The 25,991-nt window shown below is 38.0% G+C and overlaps 4 protein-coding genes across 5 annotated transcripts; 2 read left to right on the top strand and 2 right to left on the bottom strand.

The window, feature by feature from the left end:
* The first annotated feature begins 1,355 nt into the window (after nucleotides 1-1,355).
* Nucleotides 1,356-6,154, top strand: sftpbb (surfactant protein Bb). The gene is made up of 11 exons (XM_028034971.1): nucleotides 1,356-1,534; nucleotides 1,696-1,742; nucleotides 1,822-1,896; nucleotides 2,306-2,428; nucleotides 2,513-2,626; nucleotides 2,720-2,800; nucleotides 2,871-3,054; nucleotides 4,038-4,180; nucleotides 4,308-4,388; nucleotides 4,600-4,710; nucleotides 5,723-6,154. Exons 1-11 carry the CDS (start codon nucleotides 1,483-1,485, stop codon nucleotides 5,759-5,761), a joined length of 1,050 nt encoding a protein of 349 aa, XP_027890772.1. The 5' UTR covers nucleotides 1,356-1,482; the 3' UTR covers nucleotides 5,762-6,154.
* Nucleotides 6,155-6,191: 37 nt separating this feature from the next.
* Nucleotides 6,192-11,175, bottom strand: usp39 (ubiquitin specific peptidase 39). Its single transcript, XM_028034968.1, has 13 exons — nucleotides 10,981-11,175; nucleotides 10,601-10,679; nucleotides 10,413-10,507; nucleotides 10,205-10,341; nucleotides 9,670-9,822; nucleotides 9,366-9,591; nucleotides 9,205-9,279; nucleotides 8,951-9,018; nucleotides 8,608-8,796; nucleotides 8,339-8,481; nucleotides 8,078-8,213; nucleotides 7,139-7,225; nucleotides 6,192-6,458 (listed from the first exon to the last, which is right to left on the bottom strand). Exons 1-13 carry the CDS (start codon nucleotides 11,039-11,041, stop codon nucleotides 6,408-6,410), a joined length of 1,500 nt encoding a protein of 499 aa, XP_027890769.1. The 5' UTR covers nucleotides 11,042-11,175; the 3' UTR covers nucleotides 6,192-6,407.
* On the top strand, nucleotides 10,332-14,285 carry c12h2orf68 (chromosome 12 C2orf68 homolog). Of its 2 annotated transcripts, none has more exons than XM_028034973.1 (4): nucleotides 10,332-10,387; nucleotides 12,827-12,942; nucleotides 13,024-13,169; nucleotides 13,264-14,285. In XM_028034973.1, exons 1-4 carry the CDS (start codon nucleotides 10,371-10,373, stop codon nucleotides 13,384-13,386), a joined length of 402 nt encoding a protein of 133 aa, XP_027890774.1. In that variant the 5' UTR covers nucleotides 10,332-10,370; the 3' UTR covers nucleotides 13,387-14,285. The 2 variants fall into 2 exon arrangements, with proteins under 2 accessions (XP_027890774.1, XP_027890773.1); XM_028034972.1 differs by lacking the exon at nucleotides 10,332-10,387 and adding an exon at nucleotides 11,341-11,585 and having other exon boundaries at nucleotides 13,264-14,284.
* Nucleotides 14,286-20,782: 6,497 nt separating this feature from the next.
* On the bottom strand, nucleotides 20,783-25,658 carry mat2ab (methionine adenosyltransferase 2Ab). Its single transcript, XM_028034970.1, has 9 exons — nucleotides 25,565-25,658; nucleotides 24,931-25,008; nucleotides 24,644-24,766; nucleotides 24,443-24,555; nucleotides 24,215-24,358; nucleotides 23,851-24,069; nucleotides 23,587-23,769; nucleotides 23,308-23,441; nucleotides 20,783-22,549 (listed from the first exon to the last, which is right to left on the bottom strand). The coding sequence occupies exons 1-9, from the start codon at nucleotides 25,656-25,658 to the stop codon at nucleotides 22,447-22,449; spliced, it is 1,191 nt and encodes a 396-aa protein (XP_027890771.1). The 3' UTR covers nucleotides 20,783-22,446.
* Between the last annotated feature and the right edge of the window lie 333 nt (nucleotides 25,659-25,991).

Genomic DNA, 25,991 nt, shown 5'->3' with positions numbered 1-25,991 from the left:
ATGTTTGTTGTCGAAAAGCTCAACAGTAAACTGGATTAAAGCACAATATTCCAGTTAGTGTCCCAGTTAGGTTTTAAAAAACTACACTTGTTACGTTTGTGAAGCAGAAAATCCCAACACAACTTTAAACAGTTTAAAAGTATAAATAAACAAACAATCCTTCTTTTAATTGGAGTTCATTTCTAAGGGTGCCATGAACACAACAGGAGGTTGTGTGGAACATTTTTCTTTATATGGGATTTTCTTCCTCCTCACTGAGATAATTTTTTTCAGTCTAAATTATATTTCAGTAATAAAATATCTACATGTTTTTACCAGAGGTGTCAGTAAATATGTCCTCAGTAGTTAAAAAAAAAAAGGTGCTTCAAAATGATATTGCTTGTTATTATTTGCAGTATTTGCACTATAATTAAATTAATGTGCTGTCAGTCAACACATCCCATTTGTTCAGCTGCTCTCTAGGAATGCAGAACATTGTATTTCATGTTCCTAGAGTTTGGTCATGTGTCTTCAGGTCATGTAGGTTCATTTACAGCAGAAAACCCAACAAAAAGTTTTCCTTACTCTGCTGCCATCTAGCGCTGAGTTTTGAGGGCTTTCTGTAAAACCGAAATAAATTGGTTATCTTGTTTTTTGTTGTTGTTGTTGTTTGTTTGTTTGTTTTTTAGCTCATTTTCACTTCTTTGAAAACGATTCCCTCTGTTGATTCCGTGTCGGTGTGCACTGAAAACTTGTAGTTCCCAGTCGGAATAGAGAGACTATTTTATGCTACTCAAAATGCCTCAGTTCAAATAATACAGGCTGGAAAATACATCTGCTCCACATTTGTATTTTGTTTTTAAAAGGAAGTCATGAAAAAAGCCTTTTTATATTTTAGTAAAACCCTTATTCTTTTTTTTTTATTATTTCCTAGTTCAAATTCCATAACATCAAACGGGAGAATACAAAATTTAGTATGATAAACTTTGTAATTAGAAATAGTCTACCCAATTTCTGATAATTAATTTTATTTTACTTAGAGGAAACAGCTTTATGGAGTAAATAATAAACAATTTCAACTATATTCACATTTTTAAAATAAAACTGAATCAAAAAAAAAAAACTATTTTAAAAATCTTTTGTCCCATTGCTGTTGACAGTTCAGTGCGTAATGACTCAGACCCTTTTATGTTTTACCACCATATTTGGCTGAAAGCAATATTAACATTTTGGAGTGGTCAAGCCAGAGTCCCGAGTTAAATTTGAGATAATATGGAGTAATCGTACGAAACATTTTTTATTATTATTATTATGTTTCCCAGTTTATCACAATGTTCGTTCCTTGTCCTCTCTATACTATTGTTGACTAGAGCGCCTGCGCATTACGGACCGCGCTCTGATAGGGTGAGGCTGTGGGGCTAAATTTCCGGTCGATCAATAACACAGCTGTTTTTCTAAAGAAAACACCAGCTTTTCTGTCAATCTCCGTCCGTCCTTCCAACCATGTCAGCTTCGGGGTTCGTGCTGCTGGTGCTGGCTGCGTCTCTGTGTTCCGGTGAGGTTTTAATGTCTGCTCCGCGCCGACACACAGTCGGTCGCCATTTATTTTTTGTTTACTGATCAAGCTGAACAATACCTGCAAAAACCCAGCCATCTATAATATATTCAGTACTGGTGTCATATCATCTGTTTCACTCTGTGTTCTCCTCGCTGCAGGAGACTCCAGGTTTATTTTCGATTCTTTGACTGGACAAAAACCTCTGGTAGGAAGATGCGACCTTCATCGCGACATATTGCACACATTATTAATAAGCTGGTCTTCATGCTCTGTTTTTCACCCAGACACAGGGTATGTGTCCAGAATGCAGTCGGATCATCCAGCTGTCCGCCAACATGGTTTTCAGCAGAGACACCAAGGTAAGGAGCCAGCTGATTGTGTTCAGATAACACAATCGGCTGGTTTAAAATTGTTAAAATAAGGGTCCATCGCTGCAGGTAAATATCAAAATACATTCATTTATAAATGCAAACATCAATGTGATGAAAAATGCATTAAAATTAAAATCAGAGATTACAATCCCTCTATAAACAGGTGTTAGAATAGTCCAGTCAAAGTCAAAACCTAAATCTTAATCGGGTGGCTCAATACAGATGCTGCACCTTTTTGTCTCCCAATTTTGTGCTGCGTAAAATATAAAATCCTGATAAAATGCAATAATGCTGGATGATATAAAGTGGGGAAAAAAAAAATGCGTTCATATTTTTTGGAGGCACTGTGATTTCACTTCTGCTGTAACATAAACAACTATCTATCACACTTTCGCAGGTGACTGTATTTACAGCCTTGCATGGTTTGTGCCGCCGCCTCCCTGAAGAACAGGCGTCAGAATGTGAGTCACAGGTGAAAATCCATCTGCCAAAGATCCTGCAGCACACATCCAGCCAGTGGGTGAGTTTGACCTCTCCTTACTTGTGTTTTGGAGTGTACATTTTGTTTGTTTTATTATACTTAACACTGCATCTGTGTTAACAGAAACCAGAGGAGATCTGTGAGGTTTTTGGACTTTGCGCCACCCGCAAGGACAGAGAACTGCAGCTTCATCATGTCCCCAGTAAAGACACGTCCAGCTCTGCACTTGGCTCTGAAGTCAGTGAGAGAAAGCAGAAGAGAAACTGGCAGAAGAAGTGAAACCATGGTTTCCCCTATAATAGTTAACATGTGCCTTCCTCCTCTTTCTAGGATGTATTCAACCCAGTTTGCACCTTGTGTTTGATGGTTATCAAGAAGCTGGAGACAATGTTGCCTAAAAATATGACTGAGGTGAGACTTTCATCTCCACTGCCCACACTTAAAGCAGCAGGGTCATTATCTTCTCACTCTCAACCTGCAGGAAACTTTGAAGAAGCTCATGGAAGAGGTCTGTGATCTGATACCGTCCAGCTATAAGGACCAATGTAACGATTTTGTGGACAAATATGGAGCGGAGATCGTTGAGTTCCTTTTATCTTCGGCTGCACCACACACCATCTGCTCTCTGTTGCACCTTTGCTTGTTTGAGACGCAGCCAGCTACAGGTCAGGTCATTTTGATTCCACATCTGACACAACATGGTTTCATGTTATCAAGTCAAGCTATCTGAAATGGATTCTTTAAATTAAAATGAGGATCACTTTGAGACACTTTGGCTCTACCTCTGATATGTGGGAGCCAGTGAAAGTTTCTATTTCACAACATCATTCACAATGGACTCTCAAGGCCCTTTACAAGACAAACAGATTTCATTCATATACAACATGGAATCCTATTTATTCAAAATTCATTTAAAATAATTCAAATGTATCCAAAGCAATCCGATCACTGGGTCCGATTGATTTCATTCATTATAATATAATCCTGATTATAACACAATCCTACAAATGCGACTGTTGACAGAAAAACAAAGAGAACATACAGTTCAAAGTAGCTCCATCATCACCATCTCTTTCCCTGGTGATTGTTTACAGTTGGTGCTTTTCAGAAGCTATGCTTTTTCATGCATTTCATCCATTTAGTAAATGTGAGTATACTGTTTCATTAGGTGTGAAAGCTGCACAGCTTTTAGGAAAAAGAACCTCATAAAGTCAAACACAGTGGAGGCAGTGTTATGTACAGGGCCTCTGCTGTTTTAAGATCTGAGTCACTAGAAAGCAGAACTATGAATTCTGCTTTCTAAAAGAAAATACTGAAGGAGAAAATGTGGCGGTCAGTATGTGACCGCTAGCTGAAGCGACCTTTTAGTTATGAATCAGATCAACGATTCAAAGCGGAACGGCAAGTTCACCTCATGATAGGTTAAAAATATGAATATTCAGATATTCTAGTGTGACTTTAAATAGGCTGCACATGCTTGTACACTCCCTAGTGTGACTGTATTAAAATAATTCTGCTAAACAGAGTGGGCCAGATTTTACCAATGTGATGTAAATTAAATGAAAACAGTGACCTTCTTGGTCCACTGATCACTGTTCTTTGGTTTTCTGAAAGCTTACTGTGGTCAATGCTGTGGTGTCCTTCCCAGAAGTGGACCTGATCTCTGACTGTGACTCCTGCCAAACGCTGGCTGCTCTGAGCCGTCTGCACCTGGGGCTGAACGCCACCGAGCCTCAGACGTCTGCTTTCCTCCAGTCTGTGTGTGCTCTCCACCCCAAAGCCGTCCCTAAGGTCTGAGCTTCAGCGACTGCTAACATCTGTCAAATAATACAAAAACCTTAAGTTATCTTAGTGAATTTTGTCATCGTAGAGTTCTTATATTTACTGCTTCGTTTTAACCTCTGAACTCTCTTTTCAGTGTGATGCTTTCACCAGAATCCATGGGCCTCAGCTGCAGAAGATTTTGGGAAACCAAATGGACGTTCCTCATGTTTGCAAAGTAAGAATAAGATAAAAGTCACAAAGAGTAGCTGTCATTTTCTCAAGACAGCGACTTGTTCACAAATAAAAAGGAGATTGAAATGTAAACTCAAAGAAATGCAACTTCATTAACATCCCCGCTATGTTTTTAAATCAATTTGTAGAAATTAATTCTGCAGCTAAAACCTTTTATTGCATCCACATAGTTTTGAGATTTTTTTTCCCTGCAGAAAGCTGGCCTGTGCATTTCATCGAAGAAGCTGGAGCCACTGGGAAGTAATCCTTGTACTTGGGGACCAAACTACTGGTGCAAAAACATAAACACTGCTCAGGAGTGTGGGGTAAGTACAAATCAACCATTTAAATGATTAAGCTCCATGCCACTGTGTTTTTAGTGTTGACTGCTGATCTGAGTTTAAGAAAAACGAGTTTCAAAGCTTGCCCAGGCTTTGCTAGTGTACCGCACTGAATAAAAAAGGTAATCTGTCCTAAAAATTTACTGAATCAACCTTCCCGTTATAGATCATTTTGACACTTATATATACAGTATATACAGTACAGACCAAAAGTTTGGACACATTTCTCATTGAATTCAATGAGAAGGTGTGTCCAGACTTTTGGTCTGTACTGTATATATATATATATATATATATGTATATATATATATATATATATATATATGTATATATATATATATGTATATATATCTATATCTTCAGCACATAACTGCACATAAATAAGATTAAAGCAATAAGCACATATAAGGGTGTGAGTAAAATCCTAAATTTCACATTTTTTCATGTTACAACCATTAGCTTCCATGTAGTGTATTGGGATTTTATCTGACAGTCCTGCACAAGGTAAAACATGATTGGGAAGTCAAAAGAAGTGTTTTACATTCTTTTCAGACATTTAAACATTGTGGACAATGCTGTTCATGTGTTGCTGCGGCAGCATTTTACGTGTATAAAATGAGCAGAGCATGTGACTTCACATTTAAATAGATACTAAAGGCAGTTAATTGCAGTTTAGAGCACTGAAAGCAAATGCATGCCACACTGCAGATTTTGCAGGAAAGGTTATTACATGTTATTTTCCTTCTGTTTCACAAAAACAGAAGGAAAATAACAACTACTAATCTACAACAGAATAGTTGTAGATTCTTACAACTACTCTGTGTTGGTCTGTCACACATCCCAATAAATACACAATCTTTTGTAGCCGGGTTTAAATTTTTGCTTGTCAGGCACCGAAGCTAAAAGTGGGATTGGGTCATTTTTCCTATTAACTTAAGAAATGTCTAAAGATTGATTTGTGGGGTATTTTTTATTTTCTCTTTTTTTTAATCTGCAGAACCAGGTCTTCTGTGAGAAATACATGTGGAAGAATTAGAACCTTGTGAGGTCCACATCTGCAGACCTTGACCTTCTTTGAAAAGATGTAATGCACTGAAAATGTTACGTAAATGTAATTCAACCACTTGTTCTGATTTACTGATTTTGAACCTATCCAATTCCCTTCTAGTCAAACATACTGAGAAATATTTATACTTGCACTGTGTGAATTATCAGTTTCTGCATGTTTTGCTGTATATGAGGTTGTCTCTGTCATTATGAATGTAAAAACAAAATGGCAATATCTTTTCTGGTTGTCAGGAAGAAACGTTCATGTTTTCTCAAATAATTCAGATGAGGGACTCCTTGTTATCCCTTTTTTTTTTTTTGCTCTTCTGACGACTTGTCAAAATGCAAATGATGCCATACAAATAAAACTCTAAAAATGGGAGTAAATGTGTTATTACACTTTAATGTACACACAGACACACATCCCGGTGCTGGTTTATTAAGAAACATCCACATAGTAAAAACATAAAACAGTACAAAAGAACATGGAGGTTTTAACATTTCTTTGCGTCATGTCTTCAGAGAATGTCCTCGTGTTCTTCTGCCACTTTATTCATTTTTTTTCTCTTCCAGTCGCTTAAATATTTAGCTGATTCCCAAAATGATTACAAAACTAACAGCTGTGAGGGCCTCACTTACACCCCTCTGTGGTTGTTTGTGTCACTGCTCTCTTGTCTTTTCCAAATCTGTTAAAAATGAGGGGGGAAAATAAGTTATCAGCAAAGAAATTAGCAGTTTTACTTTACACCTGCACTGTTCTTGTTGTACGTAGATAGCATTTTTTATTTTTAAAAACTGCCTAAGGAGGCTCAGCGGAAACCTTTATAGGACATATTAAAATACCTCACAGATAATTTACAATTTTTTATCAAACAGTCGTGTCTTTCTAGCTAGTCAAGTTTAAACTAAATCTTAGGCTAAACCGTCTTTTATAAATGTTTTTTTACACATTGTCCCTGATTGGAATAAACGAAGCAGATGACCAGGCAAGAAGATATAGCATTCTCACCAAAAGCACTTGATAACTACTACTTTATTAAGCAGATATTTAGCATATTTTATAATAAATTCTACATAGTTTATCCCAAATCAGAAAAATAAAACAAATTTAAGCCTTTTTAAAAAAGATTTTTAACATTTTTTTCTTGTATGTTCAGTGTCTCCACAGTTGTAATAACAGTTGAGCAACAGCCATATCTCGATATTTTAATACAATATTCGTACACAAAGATCCAGTTCATGCTTTTGGAAGCTGCAGATTTTATTGTTATAAAATGTCTGATTCTTCTTTGAGTCTATGGTAACTTTACAGTTTACTTTACAATTTTTCAAACACACAATTAACAGATAAATGTGTCAGACTGACCTGGATGTAGGCCTCTGACAATGTGATCATCTGGGGGAGAATGTCGATCACTTGCAGGTCTTGCATCTCGTACCACTTTCCCGTCCCCTGGTCACACACACACACACACAGTGTTACACACATAGTCATGAAAAAGCAGTATTTGTGATCAGTCAGAACTGAATGAATTTGGTCCTTGAGTAAAATCCTAAACAGTGTAAAAGATAATATAAAAAGCTTCTTTGGGTTTTAAATCAGTTCAATGAGGTTTGGAAAATCCACAGAACGTGCATATTTTTTTATGACTGGAAAAACATTCAGAAAAAATTAATAAGTGTTATGACAAATGTAAATCATCCTACTTTCCCAGCATAATTTATATTTAAAACACCTACACACAACATCATAGCTGACTACATGCTGCACAAAAAATTTAAGAATGGGAATAAGTTAATACATTTAAAATAGTACAGTTATATACAAAGGGTAAAGAATTAAGACACACAATTTTAGGGATTTTAATCTGTTGCATCTTAAACTAATGGAAACACTTGAGTCCAAACACTGCGCATTTAGTGTATTCATTTTAAGAAGGGTGCAGTTACTGTGAATTTGGAAAAAAAAAACTCCATCAAATCCTTTTCCTGAATAAAAACCATTTTCCAATGCAACTCTTTAGCAAATAGTCACTAAAGAGAGAGAGGATGTAATTTTAAAATCATATTTTGCTATTTTATTGTCCTCCTATGATCCTGCACAGCTGCAAAAACAAGAACTTCCAAGCCGAGGTTTATGATGAGAATTTACTCAAGCAGTGGAAAATAAAAACATCCATCAAATCAGTCATTATATGCCCCCATAATAAAGATCAACATCTTTAGAAAGACAAGGAACAATATACAAAAGTATTTTGCCCTTGATTTCAGCCAGTAATGTTAAATGTAAAGAGCAACAACTTACATGATGCAGGACATGTATTCTGTAGGACCCTTCAGTTGGTTTTCCATCATGCACAATGTTTGCAACAAGGTCATAGGAAGTATTCTTCTCTGTAGCTTGAGCTTCCTCTGTGAGGTACTCAGAAAGGTCTACGTTGCTGCGGAAGCAATTGAAATGTCAGCATAAATAACTTCATATTTGCTCTAAACAGAAAATATATGTTTGACCTATTGGAAAAAAAAAACAAGTACAAGTTTTGTCCCGTTTTTGTAATTAACGTACGTGATTGGGAAGTTGACAATTGTTGGGTTTTTCTCCACAAAGAAGTTGTTCTTGGTGAATCTTTTGATGCAAAAGATGAGGTAAGGTGGCAACTTGGTCAGCTGGAACCGTTTGAGGAAATTCTCTTTGTAGGTTTTGTATTCCTGAATGCAAAGTGGAAAGGGTTACATTCATAGCATTAGTGGTTAATGTAATTAGACATGCTTGTAGCTTTAATAGTAAAAAGTAAAGCTTTTCTCTATTATAAATGAGGGCATTACATTCCATACCTTTTCAGTATTGCCATTGAATTTGCCAAGGATGTTGAAGAGAGGAACCTGAGGAATAATCAGCTGCTCCTTTTCGTCTTTGTAGAGAGGAGCTGTTGGGAGGTCAAGGGTCAGGAACAGGAAGGTGGACTCTGACATCTGCTCCTGGTACTCCTCTGTGAGAAGCAGCGCCTCTTTTTCTTCAGGTGGCTGTGAAGTTTTGAAAAATGCAAAGAAAACCGTAGCTCATGTTTACACTGGTAATTAACAAAAATGTAAGTTAGCATAAATAATAACGTTGTTATTGTTTCCATTTTTAGAAGATGATATTTAAACATTTAAATAACTCAAATACTAAACATACCAAATCTGGGTGTGGAAGTTTCTTAGAGAAGATTCGCATGGAGCCTTGAAAAACTTTTGTGATGATCGCTGTGAGGACAGAATAGAGAAACAATCTATTTAACACTCAAAGTGAAACGTTTTCTTAAGAAAGACTATAGAAACTTCTCCATTAATGCCTTTCAATTAGTTTTTCTATTACAATTTACAATTTCTGCTGGAAACTGTACAACACCGATATGGTGCCCAAAATCTTCTGAATCTTCTCCTACTCACATGACTTCTTCTTTGTGCCTCCAAGAGCTCCATGCAGGGCATTCAAGAACCACGTCATGAAGTCTACAGCATCACCTGCACGCAATAAAAAACATCAGCAAAACAACCTTATCTCCAACACCAATAGGTATTAGAAGCCAGGTTGGGTACAGATGAAATACCCTGCTTAGTAATTTGAAATGTTTTCTTGCTGCACAGCACGACGGCCTGCAGCATCTCATGTGGGGACACGTGCGCCTTAAAGTTTCTTGGATTCCAAAGTTTGCGCATCAACTCCCCAAACCTCTGGACCAGGAGAAACATGATGTCCCCTGGTGGCCTGCGGATTCCCTTGTAGTTTTCCTCTTCCAGGAAGTAGTTTCGCAAAGGTGGAACATTTGAAAAAGCCTAGAAAGATAAATATAAACTTTTTATATTACTTGATATTATCCCAGCGTCAAAATCTAGAGAATCGCACATCAATACCTGTAGCACCGCGTTGGCGTAGTCGTTGGCTTTGATGTTGTTGAGCCCCACGATGCCTGGCAGGTAAGTCGTTCCATCATAGGCTCTGTACAGCTTACCATGCTTGTCCAATGCCGCAATGTGCTTCTTGGTGAAAGTTGGCTTCAGTACATACTGGAGAAGAGAATGTGGAAAATTAGTTAAGTAAAATAATAAATGAGGAAGGACAACAAATTGAACAGATACTATAATGAATGTAAAGAGACCCCTGACTGGAGGCTGTTGCAATTTCATTGACATGATTATCCTGACATGCTAACAGGTCAATTTCTGGAAAGCACAGTCAATGGTCCACAGGAATGTGTCCTGGGACATGTTGGGAAACACTGCTAATCAACCTCTTTTGTTCTTGCCATCCCTCTAAATTACTATCTGGTCATATGGTCAGAAACCAGGCTGGCAGACAATGTAGTCAAGGATATGATCCTTGCCAATTGTGATGGATGGAAGTGATGGCTCTCATAGAATCAAAAAGATATGGTATAACTTCACTCACTGTAATGTCCTCTAGGGAAGAGTCAATGATCTCATAGTTATCTGGCAGACAGTAGAACTTGAGGGTATGCAGGTTGAGGAACACGTGGTGGCTAAACTGTACACTGTGGGTATATGCATGAGACTTCTGACCTCTGCCTGCAAGAAAAACGCAACAGTCAGTCCAGATGCTCTGTCCCTGCAGGTAAGGTTCAGTTCATATTGTTTACCTTGAAAGTACTTCCCACATACGAGGCAAGCATACACGTTGATGTGCGAAAGGGAGATAGAGCAGAGCTTCTCGAAGTCAAAATCCAGCACACTCCTAAAGGATAAACAGAGAGGAAAAGTTGTTGGCCAAGGATGGACCTAACTAGCATGGAGAGCTAGCGGTTGTGCTCATTAAACTCAGTCTTGCCTGTTTATAGTGTCAAGATAAGGACAATGGCGGCTTCTACGGTCTTCTCCTGCACGTCCTCGGCCTCTTTTGGCAGCAACTGAAAACCAGATCGTTCGTCAAATTTTTTTTTACAAAGTCACTGAAGTTTCTATACATTTCGCTACAACTCTGCTAGCTAAACATGCTAGCTAACATAGCTTTTAACGGCATAACTATATAAAAAATACATTTTTAAAAAGTGTGTATCTTTATATTAGACATTCATAATATATACTCTGTCTCCAGCGCCCGACTGAACCAAACCGCACATATAATCCAACTAATATTTTTATCTTTAGCTATCTGTTTAGCTAATGGCTAACAAACGTTGCGCCAACGTTAGAAGTAAACAAACTGACCCCCGTCTTCGTGATCATCGTCATCCTCCTCATTATCTCTCTCGCGCTTCAAAGAAATCATCTCATACGTTATTCTGCTGCCTTAATATCACATAAATACAAAGGATGAAGTTAACTGGGACACATGAATGGGTTTAATCCAAGCACCTCGAAACTCGCGGCGGCTGTGCGTCGTAGCTCTCAAGAAGAGCTAACAAAAACCTAACCCGGTGTTAAAATATTTTTTTATGTTAAAGTTTAACTTTGTTGTTGTATCAGAACCTAAACTGTTTAGTTATTTATACTACTACTATATTGTTTTGTATTTAATATTAAATGATATAGGTGGTTTTACAAGGTGTTTTATTTTAGTATTAGTTTCCAGTCTGTGTGAACGCCGGGAATGGTACAATTGGACAACAATTTATGGGCAGTTAGCTTGCTTAGCTTTTGTCAGAGCTTTGATTGAAATTTATTGTAATAAATACGTTATAAATACTGCATTTCACATTAAAACTATTTGACGAAATGGATATTTTGAGAGACGAAGGAGTGCATAAACCCGGTGGTCGTTTGGACATGAACCACGGCTTCCTTCACCATATCCGCAGGAACCAAATTGCTAGGTAATTTCCTCAGACACTGTTAGCTGAAGCTAATTGTTTACGATATCTACTTTCAGGGTAGCAGTAGCCTGTCTTCTGACATTGAAGGGTAAAGGTAATATGAAAGAACAGAAAAGACCTTGGTCAATGGCTGAAAACAAAAGGTTTAACATATAAAACAGAATACAAACAAGGGAAGCCTGAGCAGGCCTTGCGGATTCAAGACAAAAGGTGTGAAACTACAGGCGTATAAATAATGTGGATTTGAATTGTTCGTGTGCTTCGAAATAAATTAGAAAACTTTAAGCAACATATTTATTCATTTCAGCATATTTAAAATGTGAAACTGTTGTTTTAAAGAGTCATTACACACAGTGGTATATTCCACACGCCCTTTTAACGTTGATGACTATATTACTTAACACAGCTAATAAACAGAATTCAGATTTTACGAAAATTATAATTTTACATAAGACCATAAACATCTTTCTAATACAAAAAAATGCTATGCTATGTCCTAGACCTAGACTATCATGAGGGAGGGTCAAAGAAGCTCGCTGCTCACAGAACACTTTACTGAAGAATTTTAATAGAAAGTTCAGTGCAAGGAAAAAGTAAGGCAGGAAAAATTCCACGGAGATAAATGTGTTTGTGGGAGGATTGCTGAAAAAAAGAAGAAAGAGCAGCTTTCACAGACTTATCTGGGCTATAAAAGTCACAGTACTTGTACCTGTAATTGCTGAACTAGAGACAATATCTGAAGCATCTTACCCTGACTAAGGAGATAAATGACTTAACTGTTGTTCAGTGGTCCAGAATCCTCTTTTAAAAAGAAATTTGGGGAATTTTGTGTTTTGGTCCCAGTGTTTGGCGTAACAGTGCTGAGACACCTAATATAGGGATCAGTGATGTTTCCATAGCCATTGATGGAAACGTCAGTGATGTTTCCAACAGATGAAACATGTCATCTGCTGGTGTTGGTCCACTGTTGTTTTTTACAAGATCAGAGCAGTCGTCTACCAAAGGTTCTTACAGCACACAGTTCTTCCTACTCCTGTAGAGGTTTGTAAGGATGCTGATTTAATTTCCCAGCAACACTGTTAAAAATAGCAATACATTACTAGTCCCACTAAAATTAAATAATTGTGTAAAGAAGTATTTATGCAAGGAAGACAAGTTTAATTTTAAGTGAATGAAACACTACTTGTTTTAATTTTGATCAGTCATGCCGTTAACATTGTTCATGTCTTTTGTGTGTTAAGAGATGACTATGATAAAGAAGTAAAGCAGGCTAAAGAGCTACAGAGGCGGAGGCACACGACAACCCCTAGAAGACCTCGTCGACCCGACATCCAGGTGTACCATCCGAGACAAAGGCGTAAGTAATCTGTGATGTTTTTTCAGGGTTTGATGGTGACTACGCAGAGAAAAGCTAAAACGGTTTTTGATTATTTTCCAGGTGGCTCAGAACCAGAAACTGGTGTCGATCCCGAAGAGTGGAATGAGAGTGGGTCGAGCACAGAGACTGAAATCCACAGGACAGAACTCTTCTGGCTCGACTATCAGGAGGACTCTGGAGTCATCACTTCTTTCTTGGTGCACAAGGTAAACACTGGTTTCTTTTGCCTGAAAGTACAGTATGTCACTTTGCTTGTTGCTTTGGTTTAAAATTTCACCTGTTCTTTCTGTCTTTGTTAAGGAGGATAAGCCTGAGAAGGTGGTGGAGCGTGTTTCAGAGAAGAACGTCTTGGATGCTGCAATGAGAGCAGCTTTGGAGGTTCGAATTCGAAAGGAAATTGATAAAAGACGAGACAACCGGTGATGGGGGTCAACAAACAGCAGATTTAAAAGACAAAGCTGTTAAAGTCACAGTTCTGTGCTCCTGCTTTTGTGTGGTTTGAGCACAACGAGGATCCTGCTGTCATTTACAGTGACACTTGGCAGAGGTGACATGAAGACAAGCCATGTGTTGGTTAAGAAGGAGAAGGAAAAGCACTTATCACTCCATTAGGTTTACATGAATATCAAATGAACATGTTCTTGGTTTTATTTGTTTAGAAGCATCTACTTTTTTTTGGTACCAGAAAGAAAAGAAAAAAAAGATTGTTGCCATGGAGCTTTGGTGTATAAGCGATGTCTTGGTTCTGAAAATGAGAAGTTTGTCTTGTTTAGTAGCGGCCACAACATTGTTTAGGTGGTAACTCTGTTTTGTAGTTTCCAGTTGTGTTATTTATTACAAGTTGTGAAAATACTATTATTTTTGATACTATGACACATTTTGACAGCTGAATTTTTTGAATAAAAGATTACATTAGCTTAAAAGCCATTTATAGTTTTCCAATAGAGTCAGGATAATGTCCCCTGTTATTGACTCACCCACCCTTAGCTGTGACTCTTCATTCATTTTGTCGAGGTGACATTTTTGCAGGAAACATAAGCTCTGACTAAAGAAATGTTCTGAGTTAAATGATTTACATGAAATCCTCAGCAGGTGGCAGCAACTGTCAGTTTTATGACTACCCTGCTTCTTCTATATTGTCTCAAACTATTTCTATAATTGCTAGTCAAATTTTTGATCTCTAGGTCTTGGTTGAAAAGATACATTTCCTTTTACTAGAAATTGTATATAAAATGTAGAGTAAAGGTGATGGCTTTTACATTGTTTCAATCTAAAAATCCACCTTTACTCTGACACCCCTGAATAAATCTTTTAACAAATTTTGGAGACTCCTGATTAGTAACTCTTGTGTGTTATAACCTCAGTATGAACCCAGATGTTCTGTGAGGGAACATTAGCAAACAAACAGAAACATGAAAAATCTTTGTCCCTCATGTTTCTAAGATTTTTTAATCCTGGTCCTCAGGGAGGATCTGCATCAACACCAATCATTCATACAGAGCAACAATGGAATGATTTAGCAAGGCATGTGAATGGCCCAGTCAAAGTCCAGACATAAATTCATTTTAGAGCTTGTGATACTAAAAATTACTTTTCTAATATGCTACATTCAATGTGACTGAATTTGAGATATTTTATAAAGAAAAACGGGCAAACATTTCTGTCTATTCAGCTTGTAGACATATTGTAAACATTTCAGCTTTAACGGCGGTGAAAGGTGGATCTGCAATGTATTGACCGAGGATTTAAATGTGCACACTACAGATTTTTACTTGCAAAAAAAAAATTGGACATCAAACCATCCATTCATTGTTCTTTGCTAAGCAATATGCACAAATTATGAAACATGCCCCTGTGACACAATTCAGAGTGATCATGTTCAGCTCAAAGTTCAAAAAGTTATTAATAGCTTTCCTTGTATTTTACTGTCCACATGTACATTTTAACCAGATCTATGTGTGAACTTTATCCCTAGACGAACAGTGACAGTTGGGGTGATAATGTTTTCGCTCTGTTTTGACCTTTTGCACAGAGTGATTAATGCTTGTTTCCGATTTTGATCTGTGCCAGATCCAACAAGCTGAAACCAGTCAGGTACATAATATAAGACTTAACTCCAATCAGTTACTCACATCCTTCCCCCTGAAACACATGTTGTTAAGCAGAACAGTGAGTCACGTGCAGAAAATGTGTAACCAGCATAACCTTTTTAAATTAGAAGAGCAAATGTGATGAGGGGACAGAATCTACTAAAGTGGTCAGTCTCACCAATGAACCAATGAACATCCTCCTTCTGTGTTACTATGCCTTTTTCTATCACCATAACTGCTAGCTCTGACTGTGCTATTGTCAGGTATTAAATCTGTATGAAAATGTTTGTTGACCATAATGACAGTAAGTAAAGCATAACACCATTGAAGACATTTTTTTGTTCCCTTTTACTTCTTCTCCACTTATGTAATGTGATATAACAGCATGATTCACAGAACTATGTTTTTTATTTGCTTGTTGAAACACAAAACTAATAAAACTGTGTTAAAAAAAAAGAAGAAGAGCAAATATAAAATATAGTTTAAATAAGTGAATGTAGAGAGTTCCACTACCACCAGCGAACGTTGGAAAAACACAAGGCTGATTTTATTTTTCTGGCAGCGTTGATTCAGACTGTGGAGGAAGATTAACTCATTGTTTCATTAATGCCTGAAAATATGCAAACTTCATCCTATTGCCATGTGGTCGGTCAGGATATGCAGTGTTATGTAAAGCCTTCCCATGGTAAGAGAAGTGGGATCTGTGAAGCCATTGGTGCATCGGCCACACTCCCCCGTTGGACCGTCGACGCCCTTCTCTGGTTCACTTTTCATTCCTCCTTCTGCACGTGACTAAACTTACACCAGAGGAGGTTCAGTCACATGTTCTCTGCTCTCACCTAATCATTCAGTTTTACAGCTTTTCAGTTGGTTGGAAAATAACCCAGTCACACATCACCAGTTCTCAATGACTCCCAGTTTAATATGATACAAGAAAGGCGATTCATAACCGACATCAAAGCACTTGTCTTGTTACGCAAAGTTGAGTTTAATGAAACAATGTTATCACAGTGTGTTTGTTAAAATGTAAAACATATTCCTCTAGCAAATCTCTGTACATTTTGTTCTCGTCCTGGTGCAACCTTGTTGTTGGTTAATTTGTTGAGTTATCTCAATAAACTGAATTTCAATACAAAGATAAACATTTTAAGTAATCCTACTATATAAGTGAAACTCATTTGCAGATTTGTTACACTTTTAGTGCTTGCTTTGGTAAAATTTGATGATAAAGGCTTCCACTTAATGAAAACCACTAGGAAACTACATAACAGAGAGTATTTTTAGTAGAGAACTTCACGCAATAAATGGTTATGGCTCCTTTTGCTTTAATTATTGCATCAATATGTCACAGTGTGAAGATGATCTGCTGCAGTGATTAAGAAGTCTTGGTTCATTCAACAGCAACATAGATTTGGGTCATCCACTACTTGAGCTTTACTTCACAATCCTCAAAGCTGTGATTACACATGTTTCTTGTGTGCCTTTTTTTCAACCACACTTTTTCTTTCCACTCAACCTTCACTTAGAATTCAGAATAGTAAAGTCCTGATGGTTGCAAACTCAAGAGCAAAGTGTTTCAAAAGTGTAAACAATCATTTGAGTCTGAACAAATCTGCTATCCTAACAGACGTGAATACTATGCTAAGAATACTAAGAAATAATAGGGTCAACAAATTCAACTCCCTTTCAAATGACCACACCTCAATGTTCAAACTACTGCTTCAACAAACTTGAAGTCTGAAATACATGTGATTTTTTTCCCTCTGTGCCAAACATTAGAGGAGCAAACTATGAGTTTGCTTTCAGTTTCCTGCCCCCCAAAAATACAATAGAGTAGCAGCAAGCTCCAGCAGTATTGCATCAGCTGTCACCTAATCTGTGTAATAAATCCCACTGACCTCAGCTTAACAGGCAACCTTCTGCCCTCCACATTCAGTCTGCTGCAGTGCGTGTGGGGAACAGCACACATATCAGGAGATGTTATCTCTTGAGTCCACAATAGTTTTTAACCTCAGTGTCATTTTATCTGGCTTTCTCAATGGGTTGTTTGGTCTTGGTGTGTGATGCTGCTGCAAGTGGTGCCCACTTTGTTGTGGGAAAGTTCTCAGTGTTTTCTCTGAGGCTACACAGAGCAGGTCATGGTATGTTCCTCTTCCTTAATAAATTATAGTATTACTTAAAAGTCAACTTATTTCAATAATTTTATCACTAATGGAAACACATAATGTAGATTAATTACACACAGATAGATGTCTGAAAGCCTTTATCGGTGTTAATTATTACAATTTTCTACTTACAAGTAATGGAAACTTGACATTTAGTTGGATTATTGCATAATACCAATAAAAACATTTTATAATACATAAAAGTGGGATTAGAGAAAAGTATGCTTAATACCTGCTTACAAGTTTTTATTTTCCAAAGATTCTTTTAACTTGATAAGCAGGCCTTATCTAAACACATATTCTAGTTTATTGAATACTAACTGCATACTAAAGATCAACCAGAATGAGAGTAAAAAAAGCCGGATCTTTATCAGTGCATCCTTTGTTAAGGCTTTACCACAAAGCTCTTGATAAACTATCATACCCAGTGTTTCAGGAGCGTGTATCAGTGGAGCTGTGCTGTTGTAGTGGTGAGGAATGTTGTCCATTCATGGATCTGTAGGGGCGACACGCCAACCAAGCCATCAGTATCAGTTAAATATAGCCATCAGACTGAGCCGGTGTGGGGAATGAAAATGCCCCCCTGCTGTAACTGTCCTTCATGGTGCAACTGGAGCACTACTACCAACAGCTTCACGTACTGCACATGTGGCAGTGTGTCGTACTTTGCTGGAGTTTTTGTATCTGTTAAAGTTTTGTCATGTTAAAAACACAAACTTTAACGTCTGGATTTTATTTTGCAATACAAAACACTAAATGTTATTCCAAAATATTTTACAATCGTGGAAAATTTGGCGCGCATTTTTATTCACCTCCCTTTTACTCTGATAAGCACGTGCAAAAATGTCTGTCTCTGCAAGTCCAAAGCTTGCAAAGACAAAATACTTGCAGTTGTAACAATTCTTTATGTACTTTATTAAGTGATTTTTGTGTTGATCTATCACTCAAAATCCCCCAAAATACATAAAAGTTTATGGTGGAAACAAAACTTTTATGTTGTAACTCTTGACAACATCCAAGAGTTACCTAATCATTTCCTCAAAAAGTCAGTGACAAGAACTGACTTGAAGTTCTGCAAGCGTTTAAAATATCAATTCAAAACAAGTATTTTCTGTACTGGTTGTCTGGAGAAACGTCATTTTAAGATATTTTCCCAAAGCACACCTTTCCCCTGATATGTTTGCCACAGCGGTTGTCTGTATTCGTGCCCTGGGCGATCAGTGGTTAGTGGAACCAGCCCAAACTTGTTTTTGAGCTCAAGTCAATAACATGTACTCTTGTACTCACTTTATTTAAACATATCATGCCAGATCTTTGATGCACTTTGATAACTTCTACCGTTATGTAGTATTCATTTCCTGAAAAAATATAACTCCAATGAAGCAATCGACCAGAAATGACAAAAATTGACTAAATAGAAAACATAGGAAGAAATTCTTTTTTTTTTAAAAAAAACAAACTACTGCACTGTTGTGTTATTATATAGCTCCAGTTTGCACTGCAGTGTTTTTCTTTAAATTGCCCAACTCAGTTGCACATTTCTTTTAATCTGAGGATGCTGTCTTTGGTAATTTTATTGTTTTTATCGTATAAATTTGTCCTTACTATAGTTTCTTGTAAGAAAACAAGAAACTATGGTATTACAAGAAACTGTAATACCATTGTTGTCACCAAACATTAATTTGCTGCTTGAATTTCCCGACTGAGACAGCAAAGGATATGTCTGCTCTTTTATTTCATACATTTGGAAAACCAGCTACTGACCACTATCTTCTTATACGAGTTTGGATCTTGGGTGGTGTTTAAATTGTAAGAAATATATTATTGGACAGTTTGCAAAGGAGCCAAAGTTATATGAGTTTTTCTTGGTGGTGGACTGAATTATAGACTGGACACTTGTGCCAAACACTTTCTAAGAACAGTTAAGATTTTGTGAAGATAACTTTCAGTGGTATTCAGGTTGTAATGACCTCAAATACATTGATCTGTACTGAAAATGTGATCTTATGATCACTGGAAAAATCTTTACTCATCATCAATGAGCATGTCAGATGTTTTTCAAATCTGATTTAGGCAAGTTTTGACAACCTTATCATGCAGAAGAATATAGTGTACTGATCCTCTTCATGTCTAAAATGCGCAGGTTAAGGCATTATCATTTTATTTGTGCAGTTAACTTCCTTTACAGTTGCTTCCATGGAAAATATTTTGAATCAGACTTTGTTCAGTTCATAGCACAAATTTGTTGTATTCAAATGTAACCAACTTTTAAGTAGCTGTGAAAATAACTGAAGGTGGTAAAGGTTTACACACATTTTTAGTACAAAATGTAGGTGTATGACTTAATTGCAGGTACAGAATGTAATCAAAATGGTAAAAACAGGTAAAGTGCAACGGACTCAGCAGGATACCTTTCAGCATTTAATCACTCATGTCACTGATGTATCAAAATATCTTGAGCTAAAAGTTTTAATTGCTTCTAGGGTTGAGATGCTCAGCAGCAAATAGATATTTAACATCTTAAGGCAAAAGTTATTCATATCCCTGGTCATTTTAATTAAAATAACTAAACAAAAAGGTCAGTTTCTTATATTAAATAAGAAAAGCATAATTTAAAACGTAAAAAATGCTTTATCAATTTTTGTAGTCAATACAATATTTTATACCATTCTTGATGGATGAAAGATGTGTAAAACATGACAGAAATCAAACCCTTGTCATTTTATTTTTTGCAGGTTTCCACTGGTATTTTTGCTCTTATCTTTATTGATAAACTCCAACTCCAGAGGATGGAGGAGCTCCTTACCATAACCCTAAAGCTTTACTCCATCCGTGGGTCCCATTCAAATCAGGACACTGACTTGAATAGGCATCACTCCAAATGGTTAGCTTCACTTACAGTAATAAAAGAAAAAGAAAGACTAGTTCTATCAGATGTAAAGATCACTGTAAGGCCTACATTTGTCAGGAGTGTGGATAATTAGGGGGGTTTACTGTACATTTTGATGTCTGAAATTTTCTGGTGACTAATTAGGGTCGGTCTCATTTCATTTAGCTGAAGACTGATCCTAAGATTGGTTTATGGTTTAATGTAACAGCAAACACTTGAAGTTACATTATCAACTGCTACAAATTGCTTTAATGACTCATCTACCCTGTCACACAGTTGGGTAAAGGCACACATTTAACATCTTGAAATTACAGCTAAAGACACAAACTGCAGAGATTTCAGATACATAAATACTTTAGATATGCTGCATCTAAAACATCCCACCCTTTTAAATTAACCTTCACATAACCCTTACTTCATGTGGGAAATGAGCTATATTGTATTGCCATGACGACCATGCACATAATGCAATTATTTATTGCGAAAACCATTTTTTTTTGTTTCCTATACATTTTTGAACTTGATGCAACTGTTCATTTTATTGCAATAAACACTTGCAACAAGTTTAAACCCAGTACTTATGCATTTCAATACTGAAACTGGTATTTGATCAGAAACGGTCAAAATAATGTCTACACTTCTCTTAAAACACAGTAAAATACCCAACACAAGAGTTTTTAAGATGAATAGCTTTTTTATTACAGAGGGAGCTACCCAATTCGGACATGGAGCACATTACAGTACGAGCTACTTGTTTCTCTGGAAGTTGAATGCATGTTGGTGAGAAGGGAAAAATCTAATTAGAGTGGGTGGAGGAGAAAAAAAAAAGAAAGGCACTCTTACACTTACTGTATTCCATTGGGATGGCCACCAAGTAGCAAAAGGGAACAAAACCAAAACCTTTAATCTGTCCAGATCATGTGAAGGCCATGTAAACAAGGCTGGTTTCTCTGTACCACACCAGCTAAATGAGACCACCACATTAATGAGGATAGATGAGAGCCAAAGAATCACACCTGGTAGTTTAACGGGATTTCAAAACTAACCAACCTAAAAAAATAAGTTATGCAATCCAGAAATAAAAATAACCTGTAAAAGTCATTTACAGTTGCCAGTGACGCGTCGAGGCAGACCAAAGCTTTTCTGTACAACACTCTGGGACCTCAAGCCAAACAGTGAAATGATCAAGTCAAAATAATTCACAATTCAGTAATTCCAAGTCTGTTTAAAGCTGCCTTCTGAAACGTCAGCTTCTCTGTATCCACGCTGCGTTTCAGAGAACAAATAAATAGTGTTGAGGTTTTTATTTCGTGGTCAATAAGACTCTGCAGCAAAAACCACGCCCCGTTGAGCTAAAGATGGGAAACAGGTTTCTCTGTAGCTACACCTGCCATCAATAAACTCACAGAGTACAAGAATATTTAGCCACTTTAAAACCACAAAAAAAAAACAAGGGATCCATAAAAAAAATTTAAAAAACTGTTAAAATTGAATTTCAATGCATAAACAAGTTACTTTTTCCCAATACCCTCTGCAGACCAAAGCAGTGACATAGCAGCTTCTGACTTTTCTGTATTACGTCAGAAAACAGCAAAGGTCTGTGGGGAAATTTGAGGCCTTATGCTCTTTTGAGCTTGTATGATTAGGAGTTGGCTTTCCCCATAGCCTGCAATGCATAGCATTTTTAGTGACAACAGTAACATCCCTTTCACTTTAATTGTGCTATTCCAGGATCCTCCACAAAGATGAGTGAATAAAGCTAAACCAACAAACACCAGGACAAGGAATAAGTGTCAAAACCGAAGAGGAGGAATGTTAAAGAAGCTGAACTGAAAGGGGATCATGTCAGGTGAAGGCTCTCCATCAGTTAAATTAGGCATCCAAGCAAGTTTAGATGTCATGCAGGCTCCGTACATTCAGTAGCACCAGAAACGTAAGGGTAGCACATATTGTCAGATATGCTACCGCAGTGACATCACACTGAAGACTCACGGTACTGACGAGACTGGAATGCCAAAGGAGAACGAATGAATGCAGCTACTCAACAACTATCACAACGAGAAAGCGAAGGAACATCAAGACAGGAGAACATGAAGAACTACGACGCATGAGTTCATGGAACCCATCCTAGCCTTTAAAACACCAAATTTCTGAGGTGTGTCTCCTAGAACCCTGCACAACTGTGCAGCCATCAGAAAATAGTAACAAGACAAGTGAAGCAGGGAGTCATATGTCATTTGTGTGAGAGAGGAAATAAAGAAGTGCATTTCACCCCTGGAACCTTGGAGGCTTCTCTGTAGTATACACCAACAAGCCTGGGGGGAAAAGCTTAACAGGTTTAGTATTTGAGCTTTTTGGGCACCTCCCATGGGAAGGAGTCTCGGCCAAAGTGGCCATAGGCTGCAGTCTTCTGATAAATGGGTTTCTTCAGATCCAGCTCCCTGGAATACATAATCAAAATATTTAGCACCAATCGCATACTCAAACTGAAACACACTGATTCTCACACAAGTAGGTAAAGACGCCAGTGTCGAGCCTTATGACCAACGATGAAGAAACTGGCCGATACTTGGATGGAAAAATGGATCTTCAAACACTTACCCCTCAGATAGAAGCTCCAGCTTGCAGATAAAAACCACACTTGTCCATTTTACAAAAACAAAAATTTCTATCTATATGCAATATCAAAATTACACAGAACGGTGAAATATAGTCCCAACACTGTCCTTTGATTACAAGACAGACAAAATGTTTGTTTGAAAATACTTCTACCCAAATTTAATTCTTAAGATGAAACAAAAAATGTACCACATGTCAAGCCAGCATATTGTTAGACTACAACTGATAAGCTAATGCAGCATGAAAACTGTAAAAGAGCAGATAGCCTGACTAGCAAGCTTATCTTTGTTCATTATACGTTTATAATTCTATAAAGTGCAAAGAAAGTGTAATCTTCCACGGGACTGAATACTCAAAGAATCAAATATTACAACATCTCAACTGCTGTAAACATGCTTCTCAATTTTCTAATTAAAAAAAACATCATAGCAATTAAGAGTATGCTAATTACTCTCGGTGTGTAACAATTACCCCTAAACTGTCTTAAATCAAAATGTTAATATTGGCCCATTCCTATACTTTGTTTTTCCTAGCAGGCCCAGGAACTGTTGTTTGATGAAGCCTCAGAGGTTGATATTACCTGACAATGACTCCGGGACGAAGGTCAAAGTTCTTCCTCACAATATCAAGCAGTTCTCTCTCGCTCTTCTGGGAGGTCCCGTAGTGGAAGATAGAAATGGAGAGTGGATGGGCAACTCCAATGGCATAGGATACCTAATATAGCACACATATGTTATAACAAGCATATATATATATATAAAAAATAAAACAAAACCCCCCCCGCAAAACTCCAGGCGGAAACCTCTGGGAACCCCTCACTCTAAAGAGAGAAGCAGCAAACTTTGGTAACACATCTTACCTGCACCAGCACTCTTCGGCACAGTTCAGCCTTTACCAGGGACTTGGCCACCCAGCGTGCAGCGTAGGCAGCAGAGCGGTCCACCTTTGTGTAATCCTTCCCGGAGAATGCGCCACCACCATGGGCTCCCCATCCGCCATAGGTGTCTACAATGATTTTACGTCCAGTCAGGCCAGCATCTCCCTGTAGAGAAGAACAGTTGTTTCCCAGTTAGTAACTTCCAGGATGTCTAGTTAAAATCAAGTCACATGATGTGATGTGTACCTGAGGCCCTCCAATGACAAATCGCCCACTGGGCTGCAGATGGTAAATGGTGTCATCATCCAGGTAGACAGAAGGAACAACGGCCTTAATAACCTTCTCCTTCAGTGCATCTCTCATCTCCTCCAGGCAGATTTCCTCATCATGCTGGACAGAGACAACAATGGTGTGCACTCGCACGGGGAGCATGGCGCCACGGTCTTGACGGTATTGCACAGTAACCTGCGAGAAGACGAATTAATTAAATAAAGCTTCCAAAATCAATTTCCATGACAAGCATCAGCCAGAAGATTGAGCAACGTTTAACACCTGTATTTCACATTTTTAGATGAGCTTACTCAAAAGGCTCATGATACGCAAACTCTACCTGCGTCTTTGAGTCTGGCCGGAGCCATGGGAGAGTGCCGTTGCGTCGCAGTTCAGCCATTTTAGCATTCAGCTTGTGGGCAAGGATAATTGTAAGAGGCATGCACTCATCAGTCTCATCCGTTGCATATCCGAACATCAAACCCTACACAAACAAAACAACCATAAGTGAGCTTTAAGCAAGTAATACTTATGAAAAAAAACACTCAACCTTGCATCGACTACTGACCTGGTCCCCGGCCCCAACGTCCTCTTGACTCCGATCAATGTGAACACCTTGAGCAATGTCAGGAGACTGCTGCTCCAGAGCCACAAGAACATTGCAGGTCTTGTAGTCAAAGCCTGTATAGAGAACAGTTGCAGATGAAGCCCCTACACGTATAAACAGAAAGCTTTAAGGAGAAAATAAATAAATAAATAAATGCTGTACCTTTGGATGAGTCATCATATCCAATTTGACGGATGGTTTCACGCACAACTTTCTGATAATCCACTACAGCATGCGATGTCACTTCCCCTGCCAACAGAACCATCCCAGTCTTGGCAACAGTTTCTGCATTAGGACAGCAGATGCAAAAGAATAAGAAATACACCTTAGAGTCTTTTAAGCCATTAATTATTGCAGTGATTTGCTCTGTTTAGCACAAAGGAGCTTTAGTCTAAATCAAATCTTAGTTACATCAGTCATGATAATGAGAGAAACATTGCATGTCTCACCACATGCAATTTTGGCATCTGGGTCCTGCTTGAGATGGGCATCCAGGATTGCATCACTGATCTGATCACAGATTTTATCTGGGAAAAAAAGATCACAAAAAGATATACATCTGCATCAGATGACTGAAGAGATAGAAGTTTTACTAATGCTGTCTGGTCACGGTTGAGGCAAGGGGAGAGAAGGGACACGGTGTGTCGTTACAGTCGCCATTTCAGCAGCTGTACATGTGGTGGCGGAGACAGCGCGGGCAACTAGACCGAGACCGGAAACAAATCTTGATATAAACCTACTTATGGCACCAAGCTAAACACTGCTTACTGAAATCAAATGGTACGCCAGGAACCTTTGTCTGTCCAGTCATGTCCACAATGTGGAAAAAAATCTCTACAAGACTCAGCAATTTTATGAGCTAGCTAGCATTAGCTTGTAGCAGCGCGTGCTCTGAGCACTGGCCCGCGACAGCCGCGCGGCTGGAAAGAATTACCTTAAATATTTACAGCTTTTTATGCAAGATAAGAGACTCAAAATGACCAGTATCGTGTAAAAACAGAGGCAGGAAAGATGCAACCTTAAAACGATGCTCTAAAGCTGCCTGGTACATGAAACAGAAGAGGCCGGCGTGTCGAGCCTTACCGGGGTGTCCTTCTCCCACCGACTCTGAGGTGAACAAGAAGCAGTCCTCCTCGATCAGGGAGTTGTGGAAACCATTAATTTCTCCGTTCATCATGACTGCGGCTGCTTTTACAAATTAATATAAATGTTACGCTGACTAGGTATCACGTTTCAATAAAATTGACTCTTTTTTTCTCTGTTATTTCAGAGCACGGAATCACTGCGCCTCCGTATTTGATCCTTAAACTTGAGCCTCATGGCGCAGAGCTCCAATATTTATACTGTGAAGTCTGACGTCCTGACGTCAGAGAAGGCGGTCCGTGTCGCTGAACCTATCAGGAGGCAGCATCCAACTGCGAGCAAGAATGCGGTGCTTGGTCCGAAATTTACAAAAATCACGTTTACGCAACTCTACGTTTGAAACAAGAATCAGGTTTGCTCCCAGTGT

The sequence above is a fragment of the Xiphophorus couchianus genome, chromosome 12 (assembly GCF_001444195.1).
Source record: "Xiphophorus couchianus chromosome 12, X_couchianus-1.0, whole genome shotgun sequence".
NCBI lineage: Eukaryota > Metazoa > Chordata > Actinopteri > Cyprinodontiformes > Poeciliidae > Xiphophorus > Xiphophorus couchianus.
This window is presented reverse-complemented; position numbering and strand designations above follow the sequence as displayed.

What these genes read in the sequence shown, in the direction of transcription:
- sftpbb (XM_028034971.1), top strand. Translation starts at nt 1,483, where the DNA reads ATGTCAGCTTCGGGGTTCGTGCTGCTGGTGCTGGCTGCGTCTCTGTGT. An exon ending in ACCCCAAAGCCGTCCCTAAG is followed by an intron (nt 4,181 to 4,307) that starts GTCTGAGCTTCA and finishes CTCTCTTTTCAG; the next exon opens with TGTGATGCTTTCACCAGAAT. An exon ending in ACACTGCTCAGGAGTGTGGG is followed by an intron (nt 4,711 to 5,722) that starts GTAAGTACAAAT and finishes TTTAATCTGCAG; the next exon opens with AACCAGGTCTTCTGTGAGAA.
- usp39 (XM_028034968.1), bottom strand. Translation starts at nt 11,041, where the DNA reads ATGATTTCTTTGAAGCGCGAGAGAGATAATGAGGAGGATGACGATGAT. An exon ending in TATCTTGACACTATAAACAG is followed by an intron (nt 10,508 to 10,600) that starts GCAAGACTGAGT and finishes TTTATCCTTTAG; the next exon opens with GAGTGTGCTGGATTTTGACT. An exon ending in TGTCAGAGGCCTACATCCAG is followed by an intron (nt 6,459 to 7,138) that starts GTCAGTCTGACA and finishes CATTTTTAACAG; the next exon opens with ATTTGGAAAAGACAAGAGAG.
- c12h2orf68 (XM_028034972.1), top strand. Translation starts at nt 11,488, where the DNA reads ATGGATATTTTGAGAGACGAAGGAGTGCATAAACCCGGTGGTCGTTTG. An exon ending in CGCAGGAACCAAATTGCTAG is followed by an intron (nt 11,586 to 12,826) that starts GTAATTTCCTCA and finishes TTGTGTGTTAAG; the next exon opens with AGATGACTATGATAAAGAAG. An exon ending in GTACCATCCGAGACAAAGGC is followed by an intron (nt 12,943 to 13,023) that starts GTAAGTAATCTG and finishes ATTATTTTCCAG; the next exon opens with GTGGCTCAGAACCAGAAACT.
- mat2ab (XM_028034970.1), bottom strand. Translation starts at nt 25,658, where the DNA reads ATGATGAACGGAGAAATTAATGGTTTCCACAACTCCCTGATCGAGGAG. An exon ending in ATATGATGACTCATCCAAAG is followed by an intron (nt 24,556 to 24,643) that starts GTACAGCATTTA and finishes TTCTCTATACAG; the next exon opens with GCTTTGACTACAAGACCTGC. An exon ending in GGCCAGACTCAAAGACGCAG is followed by an intron (nt 24,070 to 24,214) that starts GTAGAGTTTGCG and finishes GTCTTCTCGCAG; the next exon opens with GTTACTGTGCAATACCGTCA.